The sequence below is a fragment of the Micrasema longulum genome, unplaced genomic scaffold (assembly GCF_059751315.1).
Source record: "Micrasema longulum isolate JH-2025_06_02 unplaced genomic scaffold, ASM5975131v1 h1tg000522l, whole genome shotgun sequence".
Classification (NCBI taxonomy): domain Eukaryota; kingdom Metazoa; phylum Arthropoda; class Insecta; order Trichoptera; family Brachycentridae; genus Micrasema; species Micrasema longulum.
Window position 1 is genome coordinate 231,962 of NW_028277719.1, and position 22,989 is coordinate 254,950.

General features: G+C 32.4%; 2 protein-coding genes across 5 annotated transcripts; one reads left to right on the top strand and one right to left on the bottom strand.

Annotated features, from left to right (window-relative positions):
• Positions 1–643: 643 nt before the first annotated feature.
• LOC148280861 (nuclear RNA export factor 1-like) lies at positions 644–22,843 on the bottom strand. 4 transcript variants are annotated; one of them, XM_088227666.1, is made up of 12 exons: positions 22,825–22,843; positions 21,173–21,380; positions 20,121–20,213; positions 18,837–19,077; positions 18,145–18,271; positions 16,072–16,294; positions 15,800–15,992; positions 15,043–15,093; positions 14,842–14,954; positions 12,092–12,295; positions 7,684–7,805; positions 644–1,986 (listed from the first exon to the last, which is right to left on the bottom strand). In XM_088227666.1, the coding sequence occupies exons 2-12, from the start codon at positions 21,338–21,340 to the stop codon at positions 1,914–1,916; spliced, it is 1,608 nt and encodes a 535-aa protein (XP_088083792.1). In that variant the 5' UTR covers positions 21,341–21,380; positions 22,825–22,843; the 3' UTR covers positions 644–1,913. The 4 variants fall into 4 exon arrangements, with proteins under 4 accessions (XP_088083792.1, XP_088083789.1, XP_088083790.1 ...); XM_088227663.1 differs by lacking the exon at positions 22,825–22,843 and adding an exon at positions 21,704–21,810; XM_088227664.1 differs by lacking the exon at positions 22,825–22,843 and adding an exon at positions 21,709–21,803.
• Positions 8,969–12,053, top strand: smid (nuclear valosin-containing protein-like smid). The gene has a single exon (XM_088227662.1). The coding sequence runs from the start codon at positions 9,028–9,030 to the stop codon at positions 11,815–11,817; it is 2,790 nt and encodes a 929-aa protein (XP_088083788.1). The 5' UTR covers positions 8,969–9,027; the 3' UTR covers positions 11,818–12,053.
• Positions 22,844–22,989: the final 146 nt, after the last annotated feature.

Genomic DNA, 22,989 nt, shown 5'->3' on the forward strand with positions numbered 1-22,989 from the left:
GGTTGATAGAAAATATTATTTAATGGGGTGTTTTTACACTTGAATATTTCATAATCCCTAGACTGGTACCCGAAGCGTAAGACTGATCACCTTTCTTCATGTAACAAAAATCATCAAGATACGCTGCGATCGGTGTACCAATACAGTGCCCTATGCACCGCTAAGGTGTGGAAAGGGAATGATTATGATGATAATCATGAAACAGTTTTTGTCCATACGGGCGACTATTAGCCAGTGGCATATTATTACTCTAAGGTCTGTACTATATACTTAGTAACTTAATTAACTTTTTGTACAATATAAAAATACATACATTGAGGGGCTTAATACTTTTAGCAATATCTTCCAACCGACAAAAAATAGACTGGTGTAAGTTTGTTAAGGTTTTTACTTACAGATTTTAAAACTGTTTGATTATTGGACAGGCAAGTATACATAAAATAAAAACAGGTGAAAATATGTTAAATATTTAAGTTATAGTATAAATGTTTAAATGTTTTATAATTTACAGACTTATCCCTTGTTATATGATGAGGTAAGGAATGTACAGAAAGTGCGATAAGGTGAGGAGTTAGGAAGGGGAAAGGAAGAGATAATCCAGGAAAAACTTCTTTATCCTAAGAATTGAAATAAAAACACAATATTATTCAAAAGCTTATATTTAAACACACAATAATTCACAATATTTAAGAAAGTAAATACTTAATCAGAGTTATCATTCAAATGAATTATTTATTATTAATATTATTTCATAAGGGCAAGACACAATTAGCTAAGATTCTTGTATGCCATTTTTTTAAAATATTCATTTACCTATTTTATATGTACCTAGATCTCATTTATTTAATATTTACCTGGATCTAATTTATTTTATATGAATCTAGATCTTATTTTATCCATCTTGAGTTTGACCATTCCATGCATGTATTGGTCTGCCATTTATGAAATATTTCGGACTATTAAAGGTTTAATTTTGGCTTTTATAATAACATTGAATGTCCTCTCAGTTGCATATTTATGAAAATTTAATCAAGTTTATAATCACAATTCCCATTCATGATTTATTTATTGAACGGCAAGTCAACTTGTAGAACTCCATATTAATTACATAATGACTTTTTTAATAAAAAATCGATGTAGAATTTTACAAGTTTCAAAAAGTTGCATCTTCAATATTCTAGTTTGGTCAGGTCAAGTGATAGATGCCTATCCTCATAAAGAATCCTACATAGTATTTTTCCAAAATTTCTATAAAATAAACAGAATACAAACGTTTATCTAATAGTTAATCACAATTTATACCAAAAATCTAATATGTATGTGTTTGAAAAGTTTAATACCTCTTTTATCTCTTTAGATTTTATTTTGTAAAAAAAAAATCATAAAATGTTATTTATGATTTACGACTATAAAACAAAAGACGACCAGAAACTCTGAATGTTTGTAAAATTACAAGTACATATTATGTACAAAATAAAAAATATTATTTATAATTTATCATACATATGCTTATCATCGATCATCATTGATGGCCTTCCAGGATGGCGTGAGCCCGCAGGTTCAAAGAACAGGCAACTTGGGTTTAGGTTCTCTCGAGGCATTCTTAGCACGTGTCCAAGCCAGGTTCTTATAAGAAGCTGCTGCGTCCGTTCTCCTTCAATGTTAGTTATAAAAACGAACCACCTTATGCCTAATATTCTCCTCAAACACTTACTCTCAAAACACAGAACTTCCTCATTGTGAAAAAATATGTGTTATTTGTGTATTTAACTTAGATGTTATTAACTATTAACAAATAATAGTGTTATTTTGGTTAATAATACGTCAGTAGAAATTCTAACAAAAAATATAAAAAGGAATTTCATAATTTTTATGGAAATAAAATGAATGATTCTATCTTAAACAGCACTGAACTATTCTTTTTGAAGAATGTTTATTGTGTCAACCAACGCAGCCCGAAAATTCCATCGGTTTCTCTCCAATATTCTGTAAAGAAAATAATGTAAGTAAAAATATTATTTTCAAACATTATTAATTGTCTATTTTGTTAAGAATGTGTCAAAAACAGTGTAAAGGGCTCAACAGTAACAGACAATATCATAATAGAATTGATAAGGAAGATCTGCTAATATATGCAATGGTAATAAATGCAATCATATAGTTTACATTATTTGTGAGTAGATATCAGGCAAACAGTATTTCCAAGAAAAGTTGTTTACATTTACACAACACAAAACTTGTCCAGAATAAAGGTTTGTCAGTGCCAAGGTTAAGTAAAAAAAAATATGGAAGAACTTCTTCCAGACACTGCTCTAATGCAATGTCTAGATAGGCTGTAGGAGCATTAAATTATCCAGGTCTTCCTCTGGATGACTGTCGAGGAAGATCCATAGACATTACCTGGTTTACCGTATAGTCTAGTGGTATCCGTCTTATGGTCTCAGTCTTATGTGCCCGTACCATATCTGCTGTCTCTCTTCCAGCTTACTGTTTATGTCAGAGACACTTAGACTGCCACGAATGTGTGAACTCTTAATTTTATCTTTTAGTGATATTCCTGCCAACCGCCTAAGCATTTGCATTTCTGCTGTTTCAAGTTGCTTAGAGTAGGAACTGAACATAGTCCAGCATTAAATCTATGGTCAAAGAACTAACAAAAAAAACACAGGAAAAAAAAATACTAAAAGTGAAAAATTTAAAACCCCAGTGAAATAATGGGACGACTTTGCAAAAACGGATAATTCATAAAACATTTGTTCAAAATACGTAACAATACGAGTATATGATGTGAATCCAGAGAACCTATTACAATTACTTTACTTCTGTAAAACAAGAAGTTGGTAACCAGTTTCATTGTTTGAAATGTGTGCGCAAGATGAAAACTTGTGTCTAGGCAATTTCTAAAGATGTGCGACTGCACACACGCACGCCTTAAGGCGATCCATCCAGCGCGGAGCAAAAAAAGGCAGTTTTCAAACTAAAATTTAGAGTCTAATAATAAGTGTAACAATTTTTTTTTAAAACCACATAAAAGATTAAACATTTATCTAGTAAACTGATGAAGTAAAAATGTTTTTTTTTAATTTTATTTTACTAAAAAATTGCAAGGAAAAGTGCACTTTCCGTTTTTTTCAACATTTTCAACACAAATTATCTATATTTAGATAATATATTGTAATATTTTTTATTGTAGTTATTGAAAGATCTATTATTTATCTAAGCCGATGATGAGTTAGTTTTTTGAAAAAAAGGATATAATTTTCGTAAAATACAATTCTTTCAGAGTCCATTTTGGGTTAAATTGTTGAAACTAAATGGCTCTTTCTTATGTATATTACTTTTAAAATTGTTTTTTTTTTTTACATTTCTCTATACAACACACATTTTTCTAGTTACATCTATTTTTTATTTTTCAAAAAATGCTAAAATATAAATGTAATTAATATTATAAAATCATGTATTTTCATTGAGAATCAATCATATATAAAACGTAGAGTTTGGTATCAGTTCTCTCGGGCGTTCACCGAGTATGGACGCGTTTTCTGTGTCGGATTTTTCGGGACGTTTCTTCTGTGATTTTTTAAAGTTTTTGAATTAAAAATGGGTTCCAAAACAATTAAAGCTAAAGGTTTTACAAGAAAACATAAATGTCGTAACAAGACCAAGAGATTTGACAAGATAAATGAAGAAAGAAATAGGTAAGATTTTTTTAAATATTTTCGCATGTATAACTACAGTGTGTTTCGGAATCGAGTATTCTTTAGCATATTATATATGAGGCGCAGAGCTTCATAGAAACTGATTGATTTGTTTTCCGAGGCCTTGAATTATCCAATAAATATTTATTTATTTAACGTTTTGTACATAATGTTATTTGTAAATTGGCGGGCTTATTGCCAAATGGCATTTTTTCCAACCAACCAATAAAATAATAGTTTTATTTTTTTTATTCAAGTTACAGAACATATAAAAATAGAAATAAACGTATTTGTTTATAAATTACCTTAGATAAAAACTATTACTCAATGGGAAAAATGAAAAAAAGAGGGAAGGAGGAGAGATTAAGGAGTAGAAAAGAGATTTTTCTTCAGACGTGATTTAAACAGAGATAATGTAGCAACATCTTTGATGGATACTTGATGTTATGTTGATTGTTAGTGCATTAAAAAATATATATATATACCTCTACCCACCTAAACAATAAACGTGTTTCAGGAAAAGGGAATTAGCTGCCCAAAGATCTTCTACAGACAAGCATATTGTTTCCAGTAGTTTAAATGAAGCTGATGATGGAGAAAATTACAATTGCGATACTCTTCATTCAACCGTATGTACTGTCTTAAATTTAATTACCTAATATAATTAATTATAAACAACTAACTAGTAACTAGTCATTACGGCATTTCTATAAAGGGGTAGGCAGAGAAGGTAGAACGCCACACCAATCTATCCTGGCATCATATATCTTCACGAGAATAATTCATATGTCCACTTTCAAGCACTTGTTGTACTTATAAATTTAGGCATACTCGCATTATATTTATGCTATGCTCAATAACTAACTAAATAACTAAACATCACGCCATTTCTCCAAAGGGGTAGGCAGAGATAATAGAACGCTATACCTCTCTGTCCTGGCACACGTGGCATGCTTTTTTCACATTCATGCATCTTCTCATGCGCGCACGCCAATTACTCCGACATGGGACAACTCAAATATTTATTGTACTTGATCATGCCACGTCTTTCTCGACCTTCATCGACTTCTACATCCATCATTTATGCGTTCCGCATGAGCGAACCATCATAAAAGACTTTTTTTTATTTTGTTCTACAAAGCTTATCTCAGCTTTGCATTCTGGATATAGTGCTGGTTTTAGTTTTTTTTTTGTAATAATATTACCAAACAATGAAATAAATCATTTAATTTATATACCTACTGAGTTAATTATCACTAGCTTATTAAAAATAGAATTCACCGAAACATTTATGCACACTCCATGATAAGCACTGTTGATTCTTGGAACTACATATTTATTTGAGTCAAACTCGGATTTTTTGGTGATTGAAAATACATATTAAAACCACAGCTAATTGCGTTCCTCATTAAGGGTTCTTTTCTTAGAAAACTCAATTATGTTAATAAAATTTGAACATAATAATATAATGTTTCCTATTTTATTATCTTGTGCACTGTTGGATATTGCAAATACCATATATATATTTTTATTTTTTCAACAGGTATCTGAAACAATACTTGAAGAAGATGTTGGATATTGTTTGGACGTAAAAAAAAAAAGAAGACGACAATACTCATTTTAGTATTAGTGGACGAAGAATAATTGTTCGATTGTTCATGTAATAAAATGATCACGATACACTGCATTTGGTGTACCTTGTTGTACTTTGGGTGCGGAAAAGGGAAAGTAGTAGTATAAAGTAGTTTATAATCTTTACCTGTGTAATTTTTCTGTTTTTATTTGTCTAGCAAATTTCGGTGTTTTGACTTCAATAAATGTTTTTTTTTTAAAGACATAACAAGTATATTATATTTTACTTTTATTATGTTGTTTGTGAATAAAGTGTAGCTTTAACAAAAAATATGTTAAGTATTAGATAGAATATGTGTGCTTTTATTAATAATTAAATGGTATTTTTTACTTTCTTTTTTATCAACAATAATATATTTGTTAATGTAATTGGATATGTATCTGGATAAATAATAAAATATTTATTGATGATAAAATATTGTTTTTTTTTGTATACTTTTTATGCATTAAATCTTATCCACCACATTGATATATTAAGACTAAGGAATAAATAATATTCCAAAAACGATGTAAAAAAAATAGTTTAAACGAAAATTAATGAGAGGTGAGTACAAATTTATAATCCAAATATAATAAATAAATTGAGCCGTGAGTTCGTACTGTAACATAATACATATTATTTATCTTGCAAAAGTAATTATAGTTTTCAAAAGGAACTATTGGAACTCAAATTCAAATTCATGACCATGCAGGTAAAAAAAATCTCATTTTTGCGGGTACTTAGCGGGCATACTGTATTTAACTTTACCCAAGCTTGACTCACCCGCGCGCACGGACAAATATATTGCTGTCTCTTTTTAAAACTCACTACCGTTTTAAAACGAAAATGAAATTGTGTTTGGCTGGATGAACCGCCTTAAAGGGAACATTGATAATTATCTCACCAAGAGTCTTAGACCTTAGACATTATGGCCACTAACTTAATTCACCACAAGGACTGCAATTAAGGACATTGCATGATGAGTAATTTTTTACCATTTATTTTTTTCACCTTTTATTTGTAAAAAAAAAATGCTATCATTTGAAGCACAAGTCAATTCTGTTGAAAAACAAGTGAGCTATTGCAAAATTAATGTAAATTAATGTGGTGTGAACAAAATATATTATGATTTTTAAATAAAAAATATTTCTATCTGTGTTTCATTAGCTATAAACTATAAACCTTAAAACGGTGGTCAAATTTTTACATTTTGGTGCAAAAGGGAGGCAGATCTGTCGGAATAATAATTCCCTAGAGAAACCCTATAACTCTATTGCATAGAACAAAAGCATTACAAATTTTTGGTTTGGTTTTAGTTTGGATTTTGGTTTGGTTTTAGTTTGGTTTTTAGTTTGACAACAAACGTGTAATGAACGGTTTCGGTTAGCGCTTGCAATTCTCAACTTAAGTACCTATGGCCAACTTTTTGGCCAATAATCATAGAATCGTTTTTCTCCGTACAGGCGACTCTATTAGGTTATTACTCTAAGGTAAAATTATACACATAATGAATTACAACAGGGATGGAGAATACCTTAAAGTAGGGAATATGGAAGTCTAGGCATTTACAGGGCTTATGACCTGTCATTGGCTGGTTTAAGTGGCCACTTTATACACTGTGTAACATTCACCATTTTGCCTATGTTTGAACATCCATATTTCTTAAATTCAACCATTTGTTGATTTTAGTGAAGTTAAAGAGCTGAAACCTTTATTGTTGTGAAGAGATTCATTTGACTGAATTATTTCAGATACTAGGCAATGCCTGAAAACAATTTTCCAATTTTCCTGTTGTTATTTATTAATCTTAATGACTCCCGAGGGGTGAAATCCAGTCTTTTGTCTACAAACATTTGGACAAACTTAAATATTGCTGTACATAATGTGTGAAAAAAGATATATTCTAATACCCAAAGAATGAATATTCTTTATTAAAACAGTTTTTTTTATAATTTCCCAAACTTTTTGCAAACTGGATTTGCCCCCCACTTCATCCAAGGCCCTCAATTGCTGTGCAGTAAATTTATTAATCATATTATATCTGTACCTCAGAGGCAGACGGATGCAAATCCAGAATTTGATGAAATGACATTTCGATTTTCGTATCCAGTTTGTGATCATGTCCATTGATTTTGAATAAATGTAAGTCTTTTAATGAAAGAACCAATGTATTAAGATACGAGTACTGAAAATACTAATAATTGTTCTGAATTATTAGAAATCACTTAGAGAAAATAGATTCTTTAGGCTTTTGTTGAACATTTGACGTTTGGATTTGCATCCGTCTGCCTCTGAGGTACAGATGTTATGGGTGTTTCTTCATACATAATATATTGAAATATGTTCTTTATATAAAACAAATTCTCTACTCACTTTTTAGCCTCCGTGTATGGCATTTGTGTTAATACAATAAATAGGTCCACCATTCCATCCATGACAGGTCGCTCCAAGAGAGAAGGGTTCATGGTTTTTAAGCTTAATTTATCTTTGACAGTCTTAAACAAACAATAAAATATAAATACACCGGAACCCCTTTTTACACAGGAAATACATTCAAATACAAAAAAAAATTCTTGGATTTTTTCCTTACAACAGGCGGGAATCGAACCCACAATGCCAGTGTCACAGTTGGCTGCCTTAGCAACTATGCCACGGCACCTGTCTGTTTGCGATATCTTAGATGTAGCTAGTATAGGAAAAATGTGTTTATTTATTATATTCATTTATTCTCTAAGTAAAATTGGTATTTTTACCCCTGACCACTCCTGGCCAGCGACTGAATTTAGTCATAAACAACATCAACCAATTGTGTAATCATATTGACAGCTTGATTATGTCGATTTTGACGAAACTCGGTCGCGCTGGTCAGTGTAAAAACACTTAAGTCCACTCTACTACAACTTGATTCTCATTTTTAGCACAATAATTTACAACTAGTTAAAAAATAGCCCTAAATTTGTAATATTTGTGTATTGAAATTTACTTAAAAAAGTGGTCAAGGCTAAAAATACGTGTTTTATGGATTTAACAATAATTTTTATTCGAGAAAAGGGCTGATTAGAGCAAAGCCAATTTCATCATTAAAAAAAAATAAGCAAAAAAAAAATATTTTTAATATCGACGCTGGTAAGGAAAAAGTTACTAAGTGACATGTAGCTACTTTACAGATAAGCCAATACATGTCGCTTGGTAACTTTTTCCTTTCCAAGGTCGATATTATCTGGGACAGTAGATAACCTCAACTTCAAGTATAGTTTTAAAAATAATATCGTGTATATTCAAATACGTAAATTATGAGCGGCTTTTTTCGGATGAGTTCATACAAAATAAGATTTTATATCCAAATCGAGATGAATATGAATGAAATAGTTTCAAAACTCCCGCACAATTAGTTTAATGGTGTGTGTATTGCCATAGTAAAAAATAAGCTCACCCTATTTAAAGTTGAACATCCACAACATGTAAATTCGCGTTGAAAACAATCACAATAAACAAAAATACATAAAAATAGTAACGTAAAACTCACTTTCATACTTGAATGATCGAAATAAATTTGATTTCATTTGACAAATATTTAGTATCTACTTATAAAAGGTCGCGTACTTCATTTAACAGTGGCGCAAACTTGACGGATCTAAATTAACAAACGATTGTGGCGTTTGTGACGCGAGCGTTCGGCGGGCAAGATCACATTTTCTAGAGAATCGGAAAATAATCATGAAGAAACAAACGCGGACTAAATTTAGCGATCCCTTGATAGTGCCGCGAGTTAAAAATTATCTAGCTGAAAATGTTGACAAAACGTTCGTCGATGTCAGTCAAATGGCCCGTTCCCTAAAGGAACGATACCGGGAATACAACAACAGAAACGAAAGCGCCTTCTGTCAAATGGTTGAAGCGGCTTATAAAATTGTGCTTCACAGCTACGGACTCGACGAAGGATCTTCTTCCGAAGGTTCTGAAGAAGATTCGGATGATTTGGAGCTTCTGGACGACAGTAATGTTCTAAACGACCAATTGATGGCTATGTACAAAATGCAAGATAAAAAAAGTCAAAAAAAGGATCGTGGCGGGAACGACAAAAGTAGCGAATTGATCGATATAAGTAGTGACGATGAATCGAATGGTGGAAAGGCTCCGAAACTGCCTAAACTAAACGACCAAATAACGATATCTACGCACATCCCTGATTCCAATCAACAAAAATCCAAACAGGTTGTTCCGGTAGTCACTATAAACGCGAGCGGTGACAATAATTTTAGCAAATGCGATATAACTTCTACCCCGACTGACAATCATCGAAAACGGAAAACAAATCACGAATCATCAAAATCAGTAGAAAAACAAAAGAGAAAGAATGTTCCAACAGAACCAGACCGCAAGTTAGAGGCAAACATATCCAAAGTGAATTTTGAAGATATGGGAGGAATAGTGTCCATTCTGGAACAAGTATGCGATCTCATCATGCACATGCAGCATCCGGAGGTTTACAAGCAGTTAGGAGTGAAGACGCCGCGGGGAGCGCTTTTACACGGACCCCCGGGAACAGGAAAGACTCTCTTGGCGCACGCCATAGCTGGCAAGCTGAACCTTCCTCTCCTATCCCTGCCAGCCACAGAGCTAGTTGGGGGGCTCTCTGGAGAGTCCGAGAAAAGGATCAGAGACCTGTTTGAAAAAGCCACTGCCTTGGCTCCCTGTGTATTATTCATTGACGAAATCGATTCAATTTGCGCAAATAGAATTAATGCGCAGAAAGACATGGAAAGAAGAATAGTTTCCCAGTTGTTATCAAGCTTGGATGCTTTAGGAGACAACGATGTATCGGTATTAGTTCTCGCCGCTACCAATAACCCCGACACCCTCGACCCCGCTCTTCGCCGCGCCGGACGCCTCGAACAAGAAATTGCTCTCGGAATACCTACTCTAAAAGCGAGAAAGGACATTCTGCGAATTATGTGCCGAAGCCTCAATATGGACCAGAATATTGACCTGGACATCATAGCGCAATTAACTCCGGGATTCGTAGGAGCAGATCTTCGGGCTCTAATAAACAAATCGAGCACGGTTGCGATTAAAAGGGTTTTCCAAAGTATAAATAGACAAATCCCAGCTACTCAGACAGAAAACGCTTTCACAAATGATACTGGTGAACTAAATGTACCCTCAATTATCCCCGAGAGTGTAGGATCAGCTACCATAGAAACGCAAATTGAAAAAGCGAACGAATCAAACTCCTTAAATGGCGAAGTTCATATTTTGGAAACAAAGCCTGTGGAAGACAATATAAATTCAGACGTCTCAAATACAGATAATATTCTGCAGCCACCGGATGTCCCCTTATTAGATAACAGCACAAATGATGTTGGCGTTCCTGCGGAGTCTAATTCTGCACTAGATAATAACGATACCTGTTCTGTGGAGCCGGCAGTAACTGTTTGCGAAGATTTTAAAGATGTGGAATCCCCGGAATCGGAGTTAAAAGATATACAAAAACTATTAGACGAAACGGAACCATTCACGGCTGAGCAGCTATCCACAATGAGCATCGTGCAAGAAGACATATTAATCGCATTGAAATCTACGAGACCCTGCGCGATACGAGAAGGATTCGCAACAGTTCCCGACACGACTTGGGAGGATATAGGATCTCTGGGAGATGTAAGAAGAGAATTACAACTTGCTGTTTTAGCTCCGGTAAAATACCCTGAGCAATTGGAAGCATTGGGCCTTTCGGTTCCCAGTGGAGTACTGCTCTGCGGCCCACCGGGCTGTGGTAAAACTCTCCTTGCCAAGGCTGTAGCTAATGAAGCGGGAATAAACTTCATATCCGTTAAAGGTCCAGAACTGCTTAATATGTATGTTGGCGAAAGTGAGCGTGCAGTTAGAACATGCTTTCAAAGAGCTAGAAATTCAGCGCCTTGCGTTATATTTTTTGACGAATTCGATTCACTGTGTCCCAGAAGAACGAGCGGAGACTCGGGAGGAGCAAGTAGAGTGGTTAACCAGCTTCTAACAGAAATGGATGGAATCGAAGGCAGAGAAGGAGTATTTGTGTTGGCTGCAACTAATCGACCGGACATAATAGACGCCGCTGTTTTAAGGCCAGGAAGATTGGACAGGGTTCTCTTTGTTGGAATGCCTTCCCTTCAAGACAGAGTAGACATACTGAAGGCCATTACTAAGAAAGGCACCAAACCACAGTTGGCAATGGATGTAGAAATAGAGGTTGTAGCAGCTGCTGCTGAAGGATACACAGGAGCTGATCTGGCAGGGCTGGTGAGACTAGCTGCCACGCAAGCTCTGACAGACTTCATAACGGGCAATATTCCACCTTCTCACTTACTTGTATCTGCAACTCACTTCCAGAAAGCGCTTGTTAAGATGAAGCCTTCCGTGTCACTCAAAGAACAACAGCATTACGAGAAACTGCGACTTAAATATTCTTCTCTGGGAGATGAAAAACTCGATGTAGAAATGGATACAGAAGAATCGATGGAAACAGTATAGCAAATATGTACTGACACCTACAAAACCATGTACAAATACAATCATATTTTAACTTCTCTGACTTGACTAAGAAAAATGACAAAAAAGACATAATAATGTTATTATAACTACTTTATTTTCATTTGAGTGTTGACTATTTTCAATATTTCTTTAATCATGTTCATTAATACTAAATTTCTCATATCATTTAGTGTGTTTTGTAGATCTTTATAAAAAAATAAATTGATCGAAATTTCCGCTACATTCTTTTTATTATGATTAAACATTAACTTACAACAGTTGTGGCGAAAGCATCCTTTGCCCTGCTACTTTGGTGTGAACTTATATTCAGGAAATCATTGGTAATCTTGTATTGGCAATTTTCATTTATTTTAATTATTATGAATGTTCTCATGAATTCATACATAGGCTCATCTTGTGAAAGAACCACCGATGGCATTTTAAATACACCTGTAATACTAAAAACAGTACACGTATCCTGAAACAATTAGAGCAAAAACATGTTGAAGTTAGTCTTAAAATAAGAGAAAAAGCAAATATTACTTCTGTGCCAATGACAAGTCATAAACCCTATAATTGCCTAGACTTCCGTATTCCTTTCTCTAAAATGTTCTTCATCTCTGTTGTGATTTGTTAATACTTCTATTTAAATATTGCTATAGTAAGCATTCTTTGTCATAAATGTACATCTGTAGTTTGAATTAAAGACCGTTTTTTCAAAACACGATATTTGCTTCAAAATATTTTTTTTCAAAGCTCAGAATTTGCTGTTATTTTATTTCTACTTTATCGGTCTCTTAGGGATAAAGGGTATCGTATATCTGTTCTTGTCACATTATATGTATAATGATACTAGAGGTAAAACTACTAGGTCGTATTTACCACCAGAGCGTTCCTTAAATGAACTTCTTATATGTTGCTGTGCAGAGCGAGAAAAAAATATGAAACCTTGTTCGTTGTCAATACAAATTCAGTTTTTACAAACATTTTAATCGGCTTTGGTAATCCAAACACTGACCGTTCGTCGTTTTAGTTAGTTTTTGTCCAACATACCATTTTTTAACAAAATTGAGTTAAGTGTACTCGAGTTCTATGAAAGCCTTTATTTATAAAATTCAAATGAAAAACATATACGAAAGATAGTTGTTGGCGCACTTTAACTTTTCCAAAACAAATTTAATCCATTTTTGAACCCACTGAGACTACACATTGAAAGAGAGTTTCCAGTCTCTCCACATATGAAAGCCTTTTTAGGCTCGGCGACAACTTTGTAGCTCGTCTTTGGACTCTTTCCAACAAGTTGATATCCTTAACAAAATAGGGATTCCGTATCTGAAACCCGTATTCGAGAGTAGGTCTGATATCGGTTTTCCCTAATATAATAAAAATATGTTTTAATGTTCAACAAAACCAGCCCATTACGAAGAATCTCGGTGAAGTGTTTTACAGTAGGCAGGTATGGCTTTATAACTTTTGTATACTGGTGCATAAGAAAAAACAAGAGAAAGACGACATACATTTCTATACCTGGTTAGAAACTGAATCTTCCAGGGGATACAATGGAAATCTCCAGTGCACTATTTGATTTTCTTTGAAACCTTGAAAGAAAGATATTAGCGGGAATGGACCAACCGCAACACAATTGTTTATTTTCTGACTCATGCTCGAATCAGAATAAAAACTTCATAATATTGACTTAAGCAAATTCCTGTCTAACAGCAAACATTTCGAAAGTTATACACTTTAATCCCATATAAGGGCATATTTTTATGCCTGCAGATAAAGTTGGTAGAATAGAGCAGGAGTATTCGAAACATGAAGAAATATTATCACCAAGGGTATATAATAAAATTCTTTGCAAATACGTATATGTTTTTAACGGAATACTTTTTTTACTTATTTTTAATTAAAAAATAAATATTTGCATTCTTATGATTTACCCAAATATTTCATTTTGAGGGCCATTTTCAATGAGTTGTAAATGACTCACGTTAGGTAGAGTGGGATTCGAACCACGGACCTCTGAGCCATGAGTCCGAGACTCAAGCCACAGGACCACAACCCGATTTGAATCTGGGTCTACGTTAGATTTCAAAACATTGATATTTTTTAAAGCCTGTTTTTAGCATGTTCTGGTGAGTTTTTTTTCAGTTAATCGATGCGTGTCAGCACTGGCTTTAAATTCATAAAATAAAAACCAAACAGGATGTGGAGCAAAAAGCGTGTTTTGAAAAAACGGTCCTCAATTGTTGATTCATTTATTTTTACAAATTATTTTAGTACTTATATTTTAGTGTACTTAACTTGTGTGACACTATATAATTTATTTATTTTTGAATAAAAAGATAAATATTTGCATTCTTATGATTAATGCAAATATTTCAACTAGGGGGCCAATTTCAACCGCAAGTTGTAAATAACTCCCTATCAGAAAATGGGAATCGGGTTGTGGTAGAGCGAGGTTCGAACCTCGGAACCCTTATCTGTGAGTCTGCGACACTAGTCACGGGACCACAACCAGTTCATATTTAATTTTCCATCTATATTTCATACATATATGGGTATTATGGGTCACGTTGTGTATTTTTTTGCTTATAACGATAGTAAAATATGCAATTATTGGCTAACAATAATAAATATTTTCATTTTCAGCCTTGAGTGCAAAAGTTTTTATTTTCAAAACTTACTGCGACAGAGGGTAATAACCTAGGTAAACAGAATTCTTATTTTATCCAGTATCTGATGCTGGCTAGAAAATACATTTTTCATCTTAATTTAATAATACAGAAAAAAAACTTTGATCTACTCAGTTACTCAGAAACTAGTTGGATAATTCTATAGGCATCATCAGTCAATGTAATATGCTTTTTTGGTATAGCCGAGTGGATATTTTTATGGTAAAGATAAAAACCTTTACGCAGTCAATGCATTTACGGGGCTATATAATAATCTGCAATTTGCTGGTTTGAGAATAGAATCTGCCCAACCAAGTGTATAAGAATAAATACATGTGTCTTCACTTACGGAATGTCCTGTAATATCCACAGTAAAGGTGAGTGGATCGTGTTCAGTTTTAGGAAGAAACCCAAGACATCCAATGATACCTCTTGATCCGACAAACACATTTCCTCCTAGTCCTAAATTTATATTCATGAATTTATTTGACTTTTTATTTATAGTAATATAAAATTTTGATTAATTTGTATTAAATAAAAAAAAGTATACCTTTTTGTTTGCATTGTAGAATATTGCGAGACCTTTTATGAAAGTTTGAACCTAAAATCAAAGTATATTTATGACATGCATAGTCTTAAAAGTAGATTGCTTATTTAATATACCAATGGATAATTTTATGTAACTTTTATAAAACTGTGATTGTGTTTAACCGTAATCAACATAATGCATTGGTAAAACAAATACAGCTTTTCGCATTTCTCACATGAAAGTAAGGTGATCAGTTTTAGGTGCCAGTCCAGGGGCGATAAAATTTCACATTTTAAAACAAACTTTTCATGTCAACCTTGCCAGGAATCGAACCTGAGACCTCAAGCATGGCAGGAAAATGTGCCAACCGCTACACTAAGAGTAGACATCAAGTCAAAAACTTTCGTCCAGGAATCTGGTTCTTTTGCACACACAACTGTATTCCTCATCTGCCCAGAAACAGATAAATTGAGTTGATATTGCCATTCTTATTACACACTTTACACATGAAGTACAAACAAATAATAGTGACGAATTTAATACATTTGGTAGTCTTTATAACCGATTTTGACTCGATTGTCAGCGTCATAGCTAGGATCATAAGCGCTCCTGGTAAGATTTTAATTTTGCCCCCTTCCAAGACTTATTTTCTAGGAAGGAAAAGAGGAAAGAAGGCTGTGGGTCTGCAAAATGCGCCCTTCTGAGGGTTACGCCCCTGGCAGCCGCTCGCCTGCCCAGATCAAAGCTACAATGCTGATATTAATATATTTTTAATTACCAAAAGTCCTTTGACAGGCAATATTGAAAATTGCTTTGTTAGAGTACATTTCTGATAAAAGATCTCTTTCATCCGAATCAAATAATGTAAAATATACTTCCATAAATTTGTTTACTAATGTAATTGCGCTTCTGTCAATCACAAAATTACGCTGAGTAATAGGGAGCCCATTTTGTTTAAATACTTTTCCATCCTAAAAAAAAAAAGAGGATGTTAATATCAGAGATTTTAACATTGATTCTGGTTCAAAGAATAAAGAATCATATAGTTACCAATTTATTTATTTTTGGGAAGATTGATTTTACACAATTTATATAGTGCTGTTCTTGAATGAAATTCAAGCACATGTCGTTACCATCCAACCACAGTTCAGTTATATTATCAGAAATATTTAAAAAATCTCTTAAGACCTTAAAATCACCTAGAAGATTGTTTGATAAATTTAATGAATGTATCACATTGAAGCAGTTTGAGATGTCAAATCCTGACAGAGACCTGAAATTTCATAAAATACAAATCATTTTTTTATTTAATTTAAATAAAGGCACTTTGTGCCTTTCACATGTAAAGAGAAAAATAAAATATATGCATACAAGTGAAAAGAGTTCAGTTATTTACAAATAAAATAGCATTTAAAAATAAATAAGCACCTAATAACAGTACACCAAAAATTAACAAATATTCAAAACGTGTAAAAAAGGAAAATAGTACGAAAAATAAATAAAATAGAATAAAAATAAATATTAATGAAATTCAAAGGGAAATGGTTAAAACTACAATTTGGAAATACTCAAAAAGAGTAAACAATTTATTTTTTTTAATGTGTATGTGATACGTATATATCAAGATGTAATATTTTTTTTTGTTTTATACATGTTAATAAAGAAATTAAAACAAATGAGAATAATATTAAGTACAAATAATAAGCAAAAAAAATCAAAAACATTGTTATTTAGAAATTACTAAGCATTAGTCTATCACACCTGTAAAATAATATAGAGAAGGGCCGCCGCCTTGAAGGTATGAAATGAATCACCGATGTTCTTATACTTATTTTTCGGATTATGTAGTCTATTGATGACTACATTTTTACCATATGAAGTGAAACAATTTTTTTAAAATTGATATACAATGCCATTATTACAAAATTATTATTTTTCAGGTCCCTACTTGCTAGAAAGTTCCATGTTAAATCGGGACTCTTATATACTAAACCATATACATTGATACATTAATATTATAACACACTTCAATTTAAAAAATATATAGTTAAAAATTGTTGTACAGCATTGGTAGGTTTGGCGAGTTGTCCTTTTTGGTACATTAAAATTAATGAATGATAAAATGGCAAGAGTGTCAAACATGGAATGAATTATTTTATATAAATTTAGTAGATCCGTAATATAAATAATTCTACTATAACTTAATATTAATAAATTAAAAATATGAAGTAATAAATCTATGGGCGGGGAGAACAATCGCATAAGTCAGCTTTTTTTTTTTTATTGCTCATCTTTAGTATGCAACTATGTTCACACGTGTTCCAAAACATGGAAGTCAAAAAACTTTATTAAGGATAGTATTATCAATGTACTTTATCACATAAAATAAATGTATTAGTATCCCTAGATAAACAAGTAACTTGCTAGAGGCATCATGTTTGTATCTAGATCAGCCAATTTATGGTGCTTGCACACAGACGCACTCATACGGCAAAGAATTAATACGCAAATATCAACACTCATTAAGTGATTTTTGCTCATTTGTAGCCACTTTTTGGACACCTAAGCACACGGATAATGGGGTGACATTCAAAACGGTTTGACGAATTAGTTCGATGGTTTAATACAATCGATTTCTAAATCATTTTATAGGCAAGGAACGCCTATATTGCATCTATAAATGCAATGTCACTGCTTTACAGTACCCGGCATTAAATAAAGTACATCGGGCTTACGAAAGAGACTGCTGGCTGAATTATGGCCGATTACGATCAACGTCGGCTTTGTATGTAGAGCGTCATCTTTGCTATTTATACATTAATACAGATACCGGACTCTTACGACAAAGACGATGCTCTACAAAGTCGGCAGTCTCTTTCTTAAGCCCGATGTACTTTATTAACTGCCAGGTACTGTACACTACGAGACAGATTTAGTTCACTCGATTTTATTTTCAGAATTTTTACCTGAGAACATGGCTGTTCTCGATGGCTCGAGTCGTAAAAACTCGACTGAGGTTCTGGTTCTATTTCATACAAAAAACTGTATGGCGACTCAAAATAGAGTAATTTACAACTGATAAATGAAAAACATTACAAATTATCTATGTGGAATGAGACTCACTCCAAATTGTTGTCAGAAATATTCAGTATTTGAATATATGGTGTTAATGAAAGAGCCTTGATCAATAGATTAACTATTTTTTGATTTCCAGGGTACCAGAGTGGAAAGTAAATAACATCCAGAAATTCTGAAAGAAAAAATATTTTAAAATAACCATAAAAACTTGATATGTAATTTATTCTGAGCAGACTATGAGGTTAAACACAAAAAGATATTATGAGCTTTCATTGGATTTTTTTAAATTCTTATTATTTACCTAATTAATTCATTTTGGGGCTATTTTTAACTAGTTATATTTTAGTCACAGAAAATTCTTAAAAATAAATTTAGAAAATATTTATAAAGATATTACATTCTAAAAGAAACATAATTTTCTACTGTATGAAGTTCAGGATAGGGTGTGACATGAGTTTTTTTAACTTATTTTTTATTATTATTGATTAATATAGTTACAAATGATACGCATGTTTTTTTTGCTTTTACAATGTACTTTTATATATTTAATTAATATTTTTACTGCAACTTTCCAAAAAGAGAGTAGCTCTTGTGCTATTTATATTTAGATTTAATTGTTTTAATATTTGGTATCGATTTTAAGATTTCTGGAGGATTATTTAAGTTTTTTTTCCCCCACACATGCATAATGATTTAAAGCTGCGATTGTATTGGAAATATAAGAATTAAGTACAAACCACGGCTCTCTTGAAAGTTGGAAAGATTCAATTCATTGTTTCCCATGTTAAAACATGATTTTATAACATCATGAATCAATTTAAATGGATTAATAATCTTCTGAGGTGGATCATTGTGAACAACTTTTAAATTAAATGCATTTTTGTCATTTTCACAAAAGAATTGGAATCCCAGCAATGAAATCATCTTTATAGCTCTTTCACATTTAGTGACATAAAACTTTTTGAGGATATGTCCTTTCTGAAAATTGTTTCAAATTCAATTATTGACTACTCAAATTATTTATCAACAATGTTTTGAGTATGTCCAAACATTTGTAGACAGGCTGGATTTCACTCCCTAAGGAGTTATTAAGATCTAAATTTATTGCAACAATGAGTGAGTACAGGGCTCCAGTCATCCGGATTGCCAAATATCCGGATCGTTAACAGGAAATAAAATATAAATGAGATGTTTTAATATTATGTTGTAATTATGTTATAATAATTTCTCCGTCAAAGCAATTAACTTTGCTGGACATGTTTGAGTAAGTGTTAATGTGATCCCAATTCTCTGTATTATTTTGAAATCTATAAAAAAGTGATCTGAAAGTAAATTTAGCGTTTTCTTTCACTTTGCCTGAATTTAATGGTTAATACAATTATCAGGATTTCTGCACATCTGGATAACGTCTTATTTATCGCAATGGAGAGGGAAAACATTTTTGAAAAGGGAGTATGGTCATTGGCTGGTTTAAGTGTCCACTTTACACACTTTACGACATTCACGATTCTTGGTTTTCCTCTGTGTTGCAATAAATTTACAAATTATTTATACTCATTAAAATTGCAAAATAAATAATCAACATTGGCATGACATGTATAAAACAATGAATAAACATTTGAAAGATCAAAATAATGTAAAATATAAACAAAACAGGCAAAGTAGGCAGAGAAGACAGAACGCCATACCTCTCCGACTTTGCATACAGACCTCGCTTTCTCTACATTCATACGTCTTCTCATGCATGCACATCTATGCATGATTATATTGACTTTTGACATGTTCGTCTTCAAGTACGTGTTTTATTTGGTCATGGTTAGTCTTTCTCAGTCTTCTTCATTTTCTGCATCCATCAACATTCACATTGTAAATCATTTTAGCCATTATTTTACTGTCCATTCGCTCTACAAGTCCAAAATAACGCAGTTAATATTGATCAAAGTAAATTAACTAGTACTAGTAAAATAAGTAATTTTTTGAAGTTTTTAAATTTTATTTTAGAAATATTTTTTGTTACATACCTCTATCAAAACAGGAACGAATTCACAGGGCGTAATTTTATGTAGTATTGCATCAAAAATTAAGCTTTTTGAATGCTTACCAGCATTCTCAACCTGAAAATATCGGAAATTCATTTAAAAATACATATTTGAAATTTGATCATTATTATACACAACATAATATCAATGGTGGCTTTTGTGAAAGACTGTTAAGGAGCATTATTAAACAGCTGATAAAATGCAGATTGAAGCATATCATGTGGAATGTAGAATGTGGAACCACTGGGCACTATATACTTTACTGTTCTTAAATTACAGCATATTTCATTCGCAGCACATAGAAAATTTCTTCATGGAGTTGATTATTTAGGATAGTTCATGAATATACACATTGTGTGGTTTATGTTATGTATGTTGTAGGTACCATATGCGATGCATGTGTATGTTTTATATATGCATTTAAATGTGAGGAACACTTATGTATGGAAGTGAAACATGGAACTGGCAGACGAAGGATGAAAGCAGAGTGAATGCGGTTGACATACTATCTCTCAGACAAATGTGTGGGAAATCAATGTATGACAGGGTTACGAATTGTGAAATCAGGCAAGAGTGCAAATCTGAGTCAAGTATAATGAAGAACTTCAACCCGAAGGGAATCTGGACCCTGGTTCAGCGTTGATACCACGATAATAAGGCCCAAATTCTGGAGCGCGAGCATAAGGGACAGACGCAATCAATCAAATCTAGAGTATTAATATTACAGATATTATCTTCGTCAAGAATGGAATCCAGAATTTCATGCATAGTGCACAATGAGTTTTCGTGGGTTTTTTATGCCATGTGTAATTCGGACTCTTTTCTGATGTTTCGGATCATCATTTGGGTTGGTGCAACCTGTATGAATATGTAAGGATATGTATTTAGGATTTGTACTGACACTAAACTCCATCAGTAAAAGAAACAATTGAGATTTACAGCATCTGAATACATGAAAACCACGCATTTCACCCTAGGTGAACAAATGGTAAAAAGGAGAAAATATTAGAATGACTTATTTTGAAAATGCATACCGTTATGGAATACCACTTGGTTGAGTCAACCAAATCCAAATCTTCAATGAAATTGTCAGAACTTGGTTTGCTTTTAGCTTTTAAAGGTAATTCATTTATCGAATTGTCTTCATCACTGTCAATCAAAACATACTCAGAAATAGTATCAGTAAGCGGTACAGCAATCATCTTGAAAGTAAAATTTCTGAATCAATCAAACTCTGTAAACCTAAAATGCAAATAACACTTTGAATGTCAACGCAATGTTACAAGAAATATCATAAACATCTTTTACTACATGATCTAGTAAAACGCGTGTATAATGTAAACATTAAAAATTAATCGTATTTTCCATATTCAAACTATTTTGATTTTGTATTGTGATTAAGTTTAGTTTTAATGTAGTGACAAATAACCATAAAACAAAATTATTATACACAAGATGGCAAATGAAATATTATGAATAATTTAAGGCTCAAAATGATAAAAAGTTAAAAGCGTTGTATTTTATAATTAAAAATATATTTTATATTATTTAATATTTATCCTAACATAACCTCCAATCCGATTTTTAAAAATTATTATTGTATTGTCAGATTAAATATAAATATGAAAAGATGAAAACAAAACCGTTCTTCTTCTTCTGTTAATGGCTACACCCTACTGGTACACACTGGGTGTTCTAGCAAAGCCACCGCTACCCAGACGTTTAAAATCCTCGCATATATTTTATAAAATATATTCGGACAACAAGTAATGTCTGTTGATAAATAGTGTAATAAGGTAAATAAAATAAAGAATTTAAATGTAGCAGGTTTCTGAAAAAAGGTTGAAATGGAAAATTTCAAACCGTGTTTAATAAATAAAAAAAAGGTGAATTGAGAAAGTTTTTTTAAGATAAATGAAGAAGTAAAAAAAACACGTGACTCGTTGCTGTAAGTAATTTGATAAGTATTTAATTTAATCGCTTTTATAAACAAAAAAGCATATTTTTTTGAAAAACTACAGTAATACGCTATTTGAATTATTTTTATAAAAGTTGATAATAACAACAAAAAAAATATTCCGGAGTATAAACGCAAGCTCGTTTTCTGATTATTTTAAATTTTTGAGCCACGACGTGCTGCTAGCGGTGGAAATTGCGAGAACCTCTGGTAATAATATTTTTAACACGACAATGCGCTGGTGATACGCTGTTTCGTTCTTGGATGTAATTGTGGAATATTGATGAGGAAATACTTTCAAAAAGTATATTACAATTGCAAGTCTATTATGTCAACCATCCTGTAATGTTTTACCCATTTTATGCACAAGTTCATACTATTCATAGCATTTTTAAAAAGCGTGTAGTGTAGCAACATAATGAAAATAGCAAAGTATTTTTTTCTTACGTGTTATACTACTGGTATACTAGAACATTTTTTTTTGTGCACGAGTCCTTTTCATTTCCATGAAGTAATTCTTATATATTTGTTTCCATCGAAACCACGATGAAACATGAGTCGAATCTAGACGAAAAAATGAAAACCGTGTAACTTGTTTTTGTGAAAATCAATGAAATTAATTGTGGCTTTACAATAAACTTCCCAACACACGTCTGACAGCTACAGAGCGCAAGAGTGGTTGAGACTCTAGTTCACCGTTTCCGATTATGTTAAATTTTAATTACTTACAGGAGCAATACTACAACACGTCTGGCAGCTATAGAGCACACGGGTGGTTTGAAATCTGATCTATTTATATTTTCCAAAAAAGTGACCAAGAAATGTTTTTTATTAAAACATAAACGTTTTCAGATAGGGGGAAAGAAATTGAAAGAAGCAGAGTGAGTGTCGGCA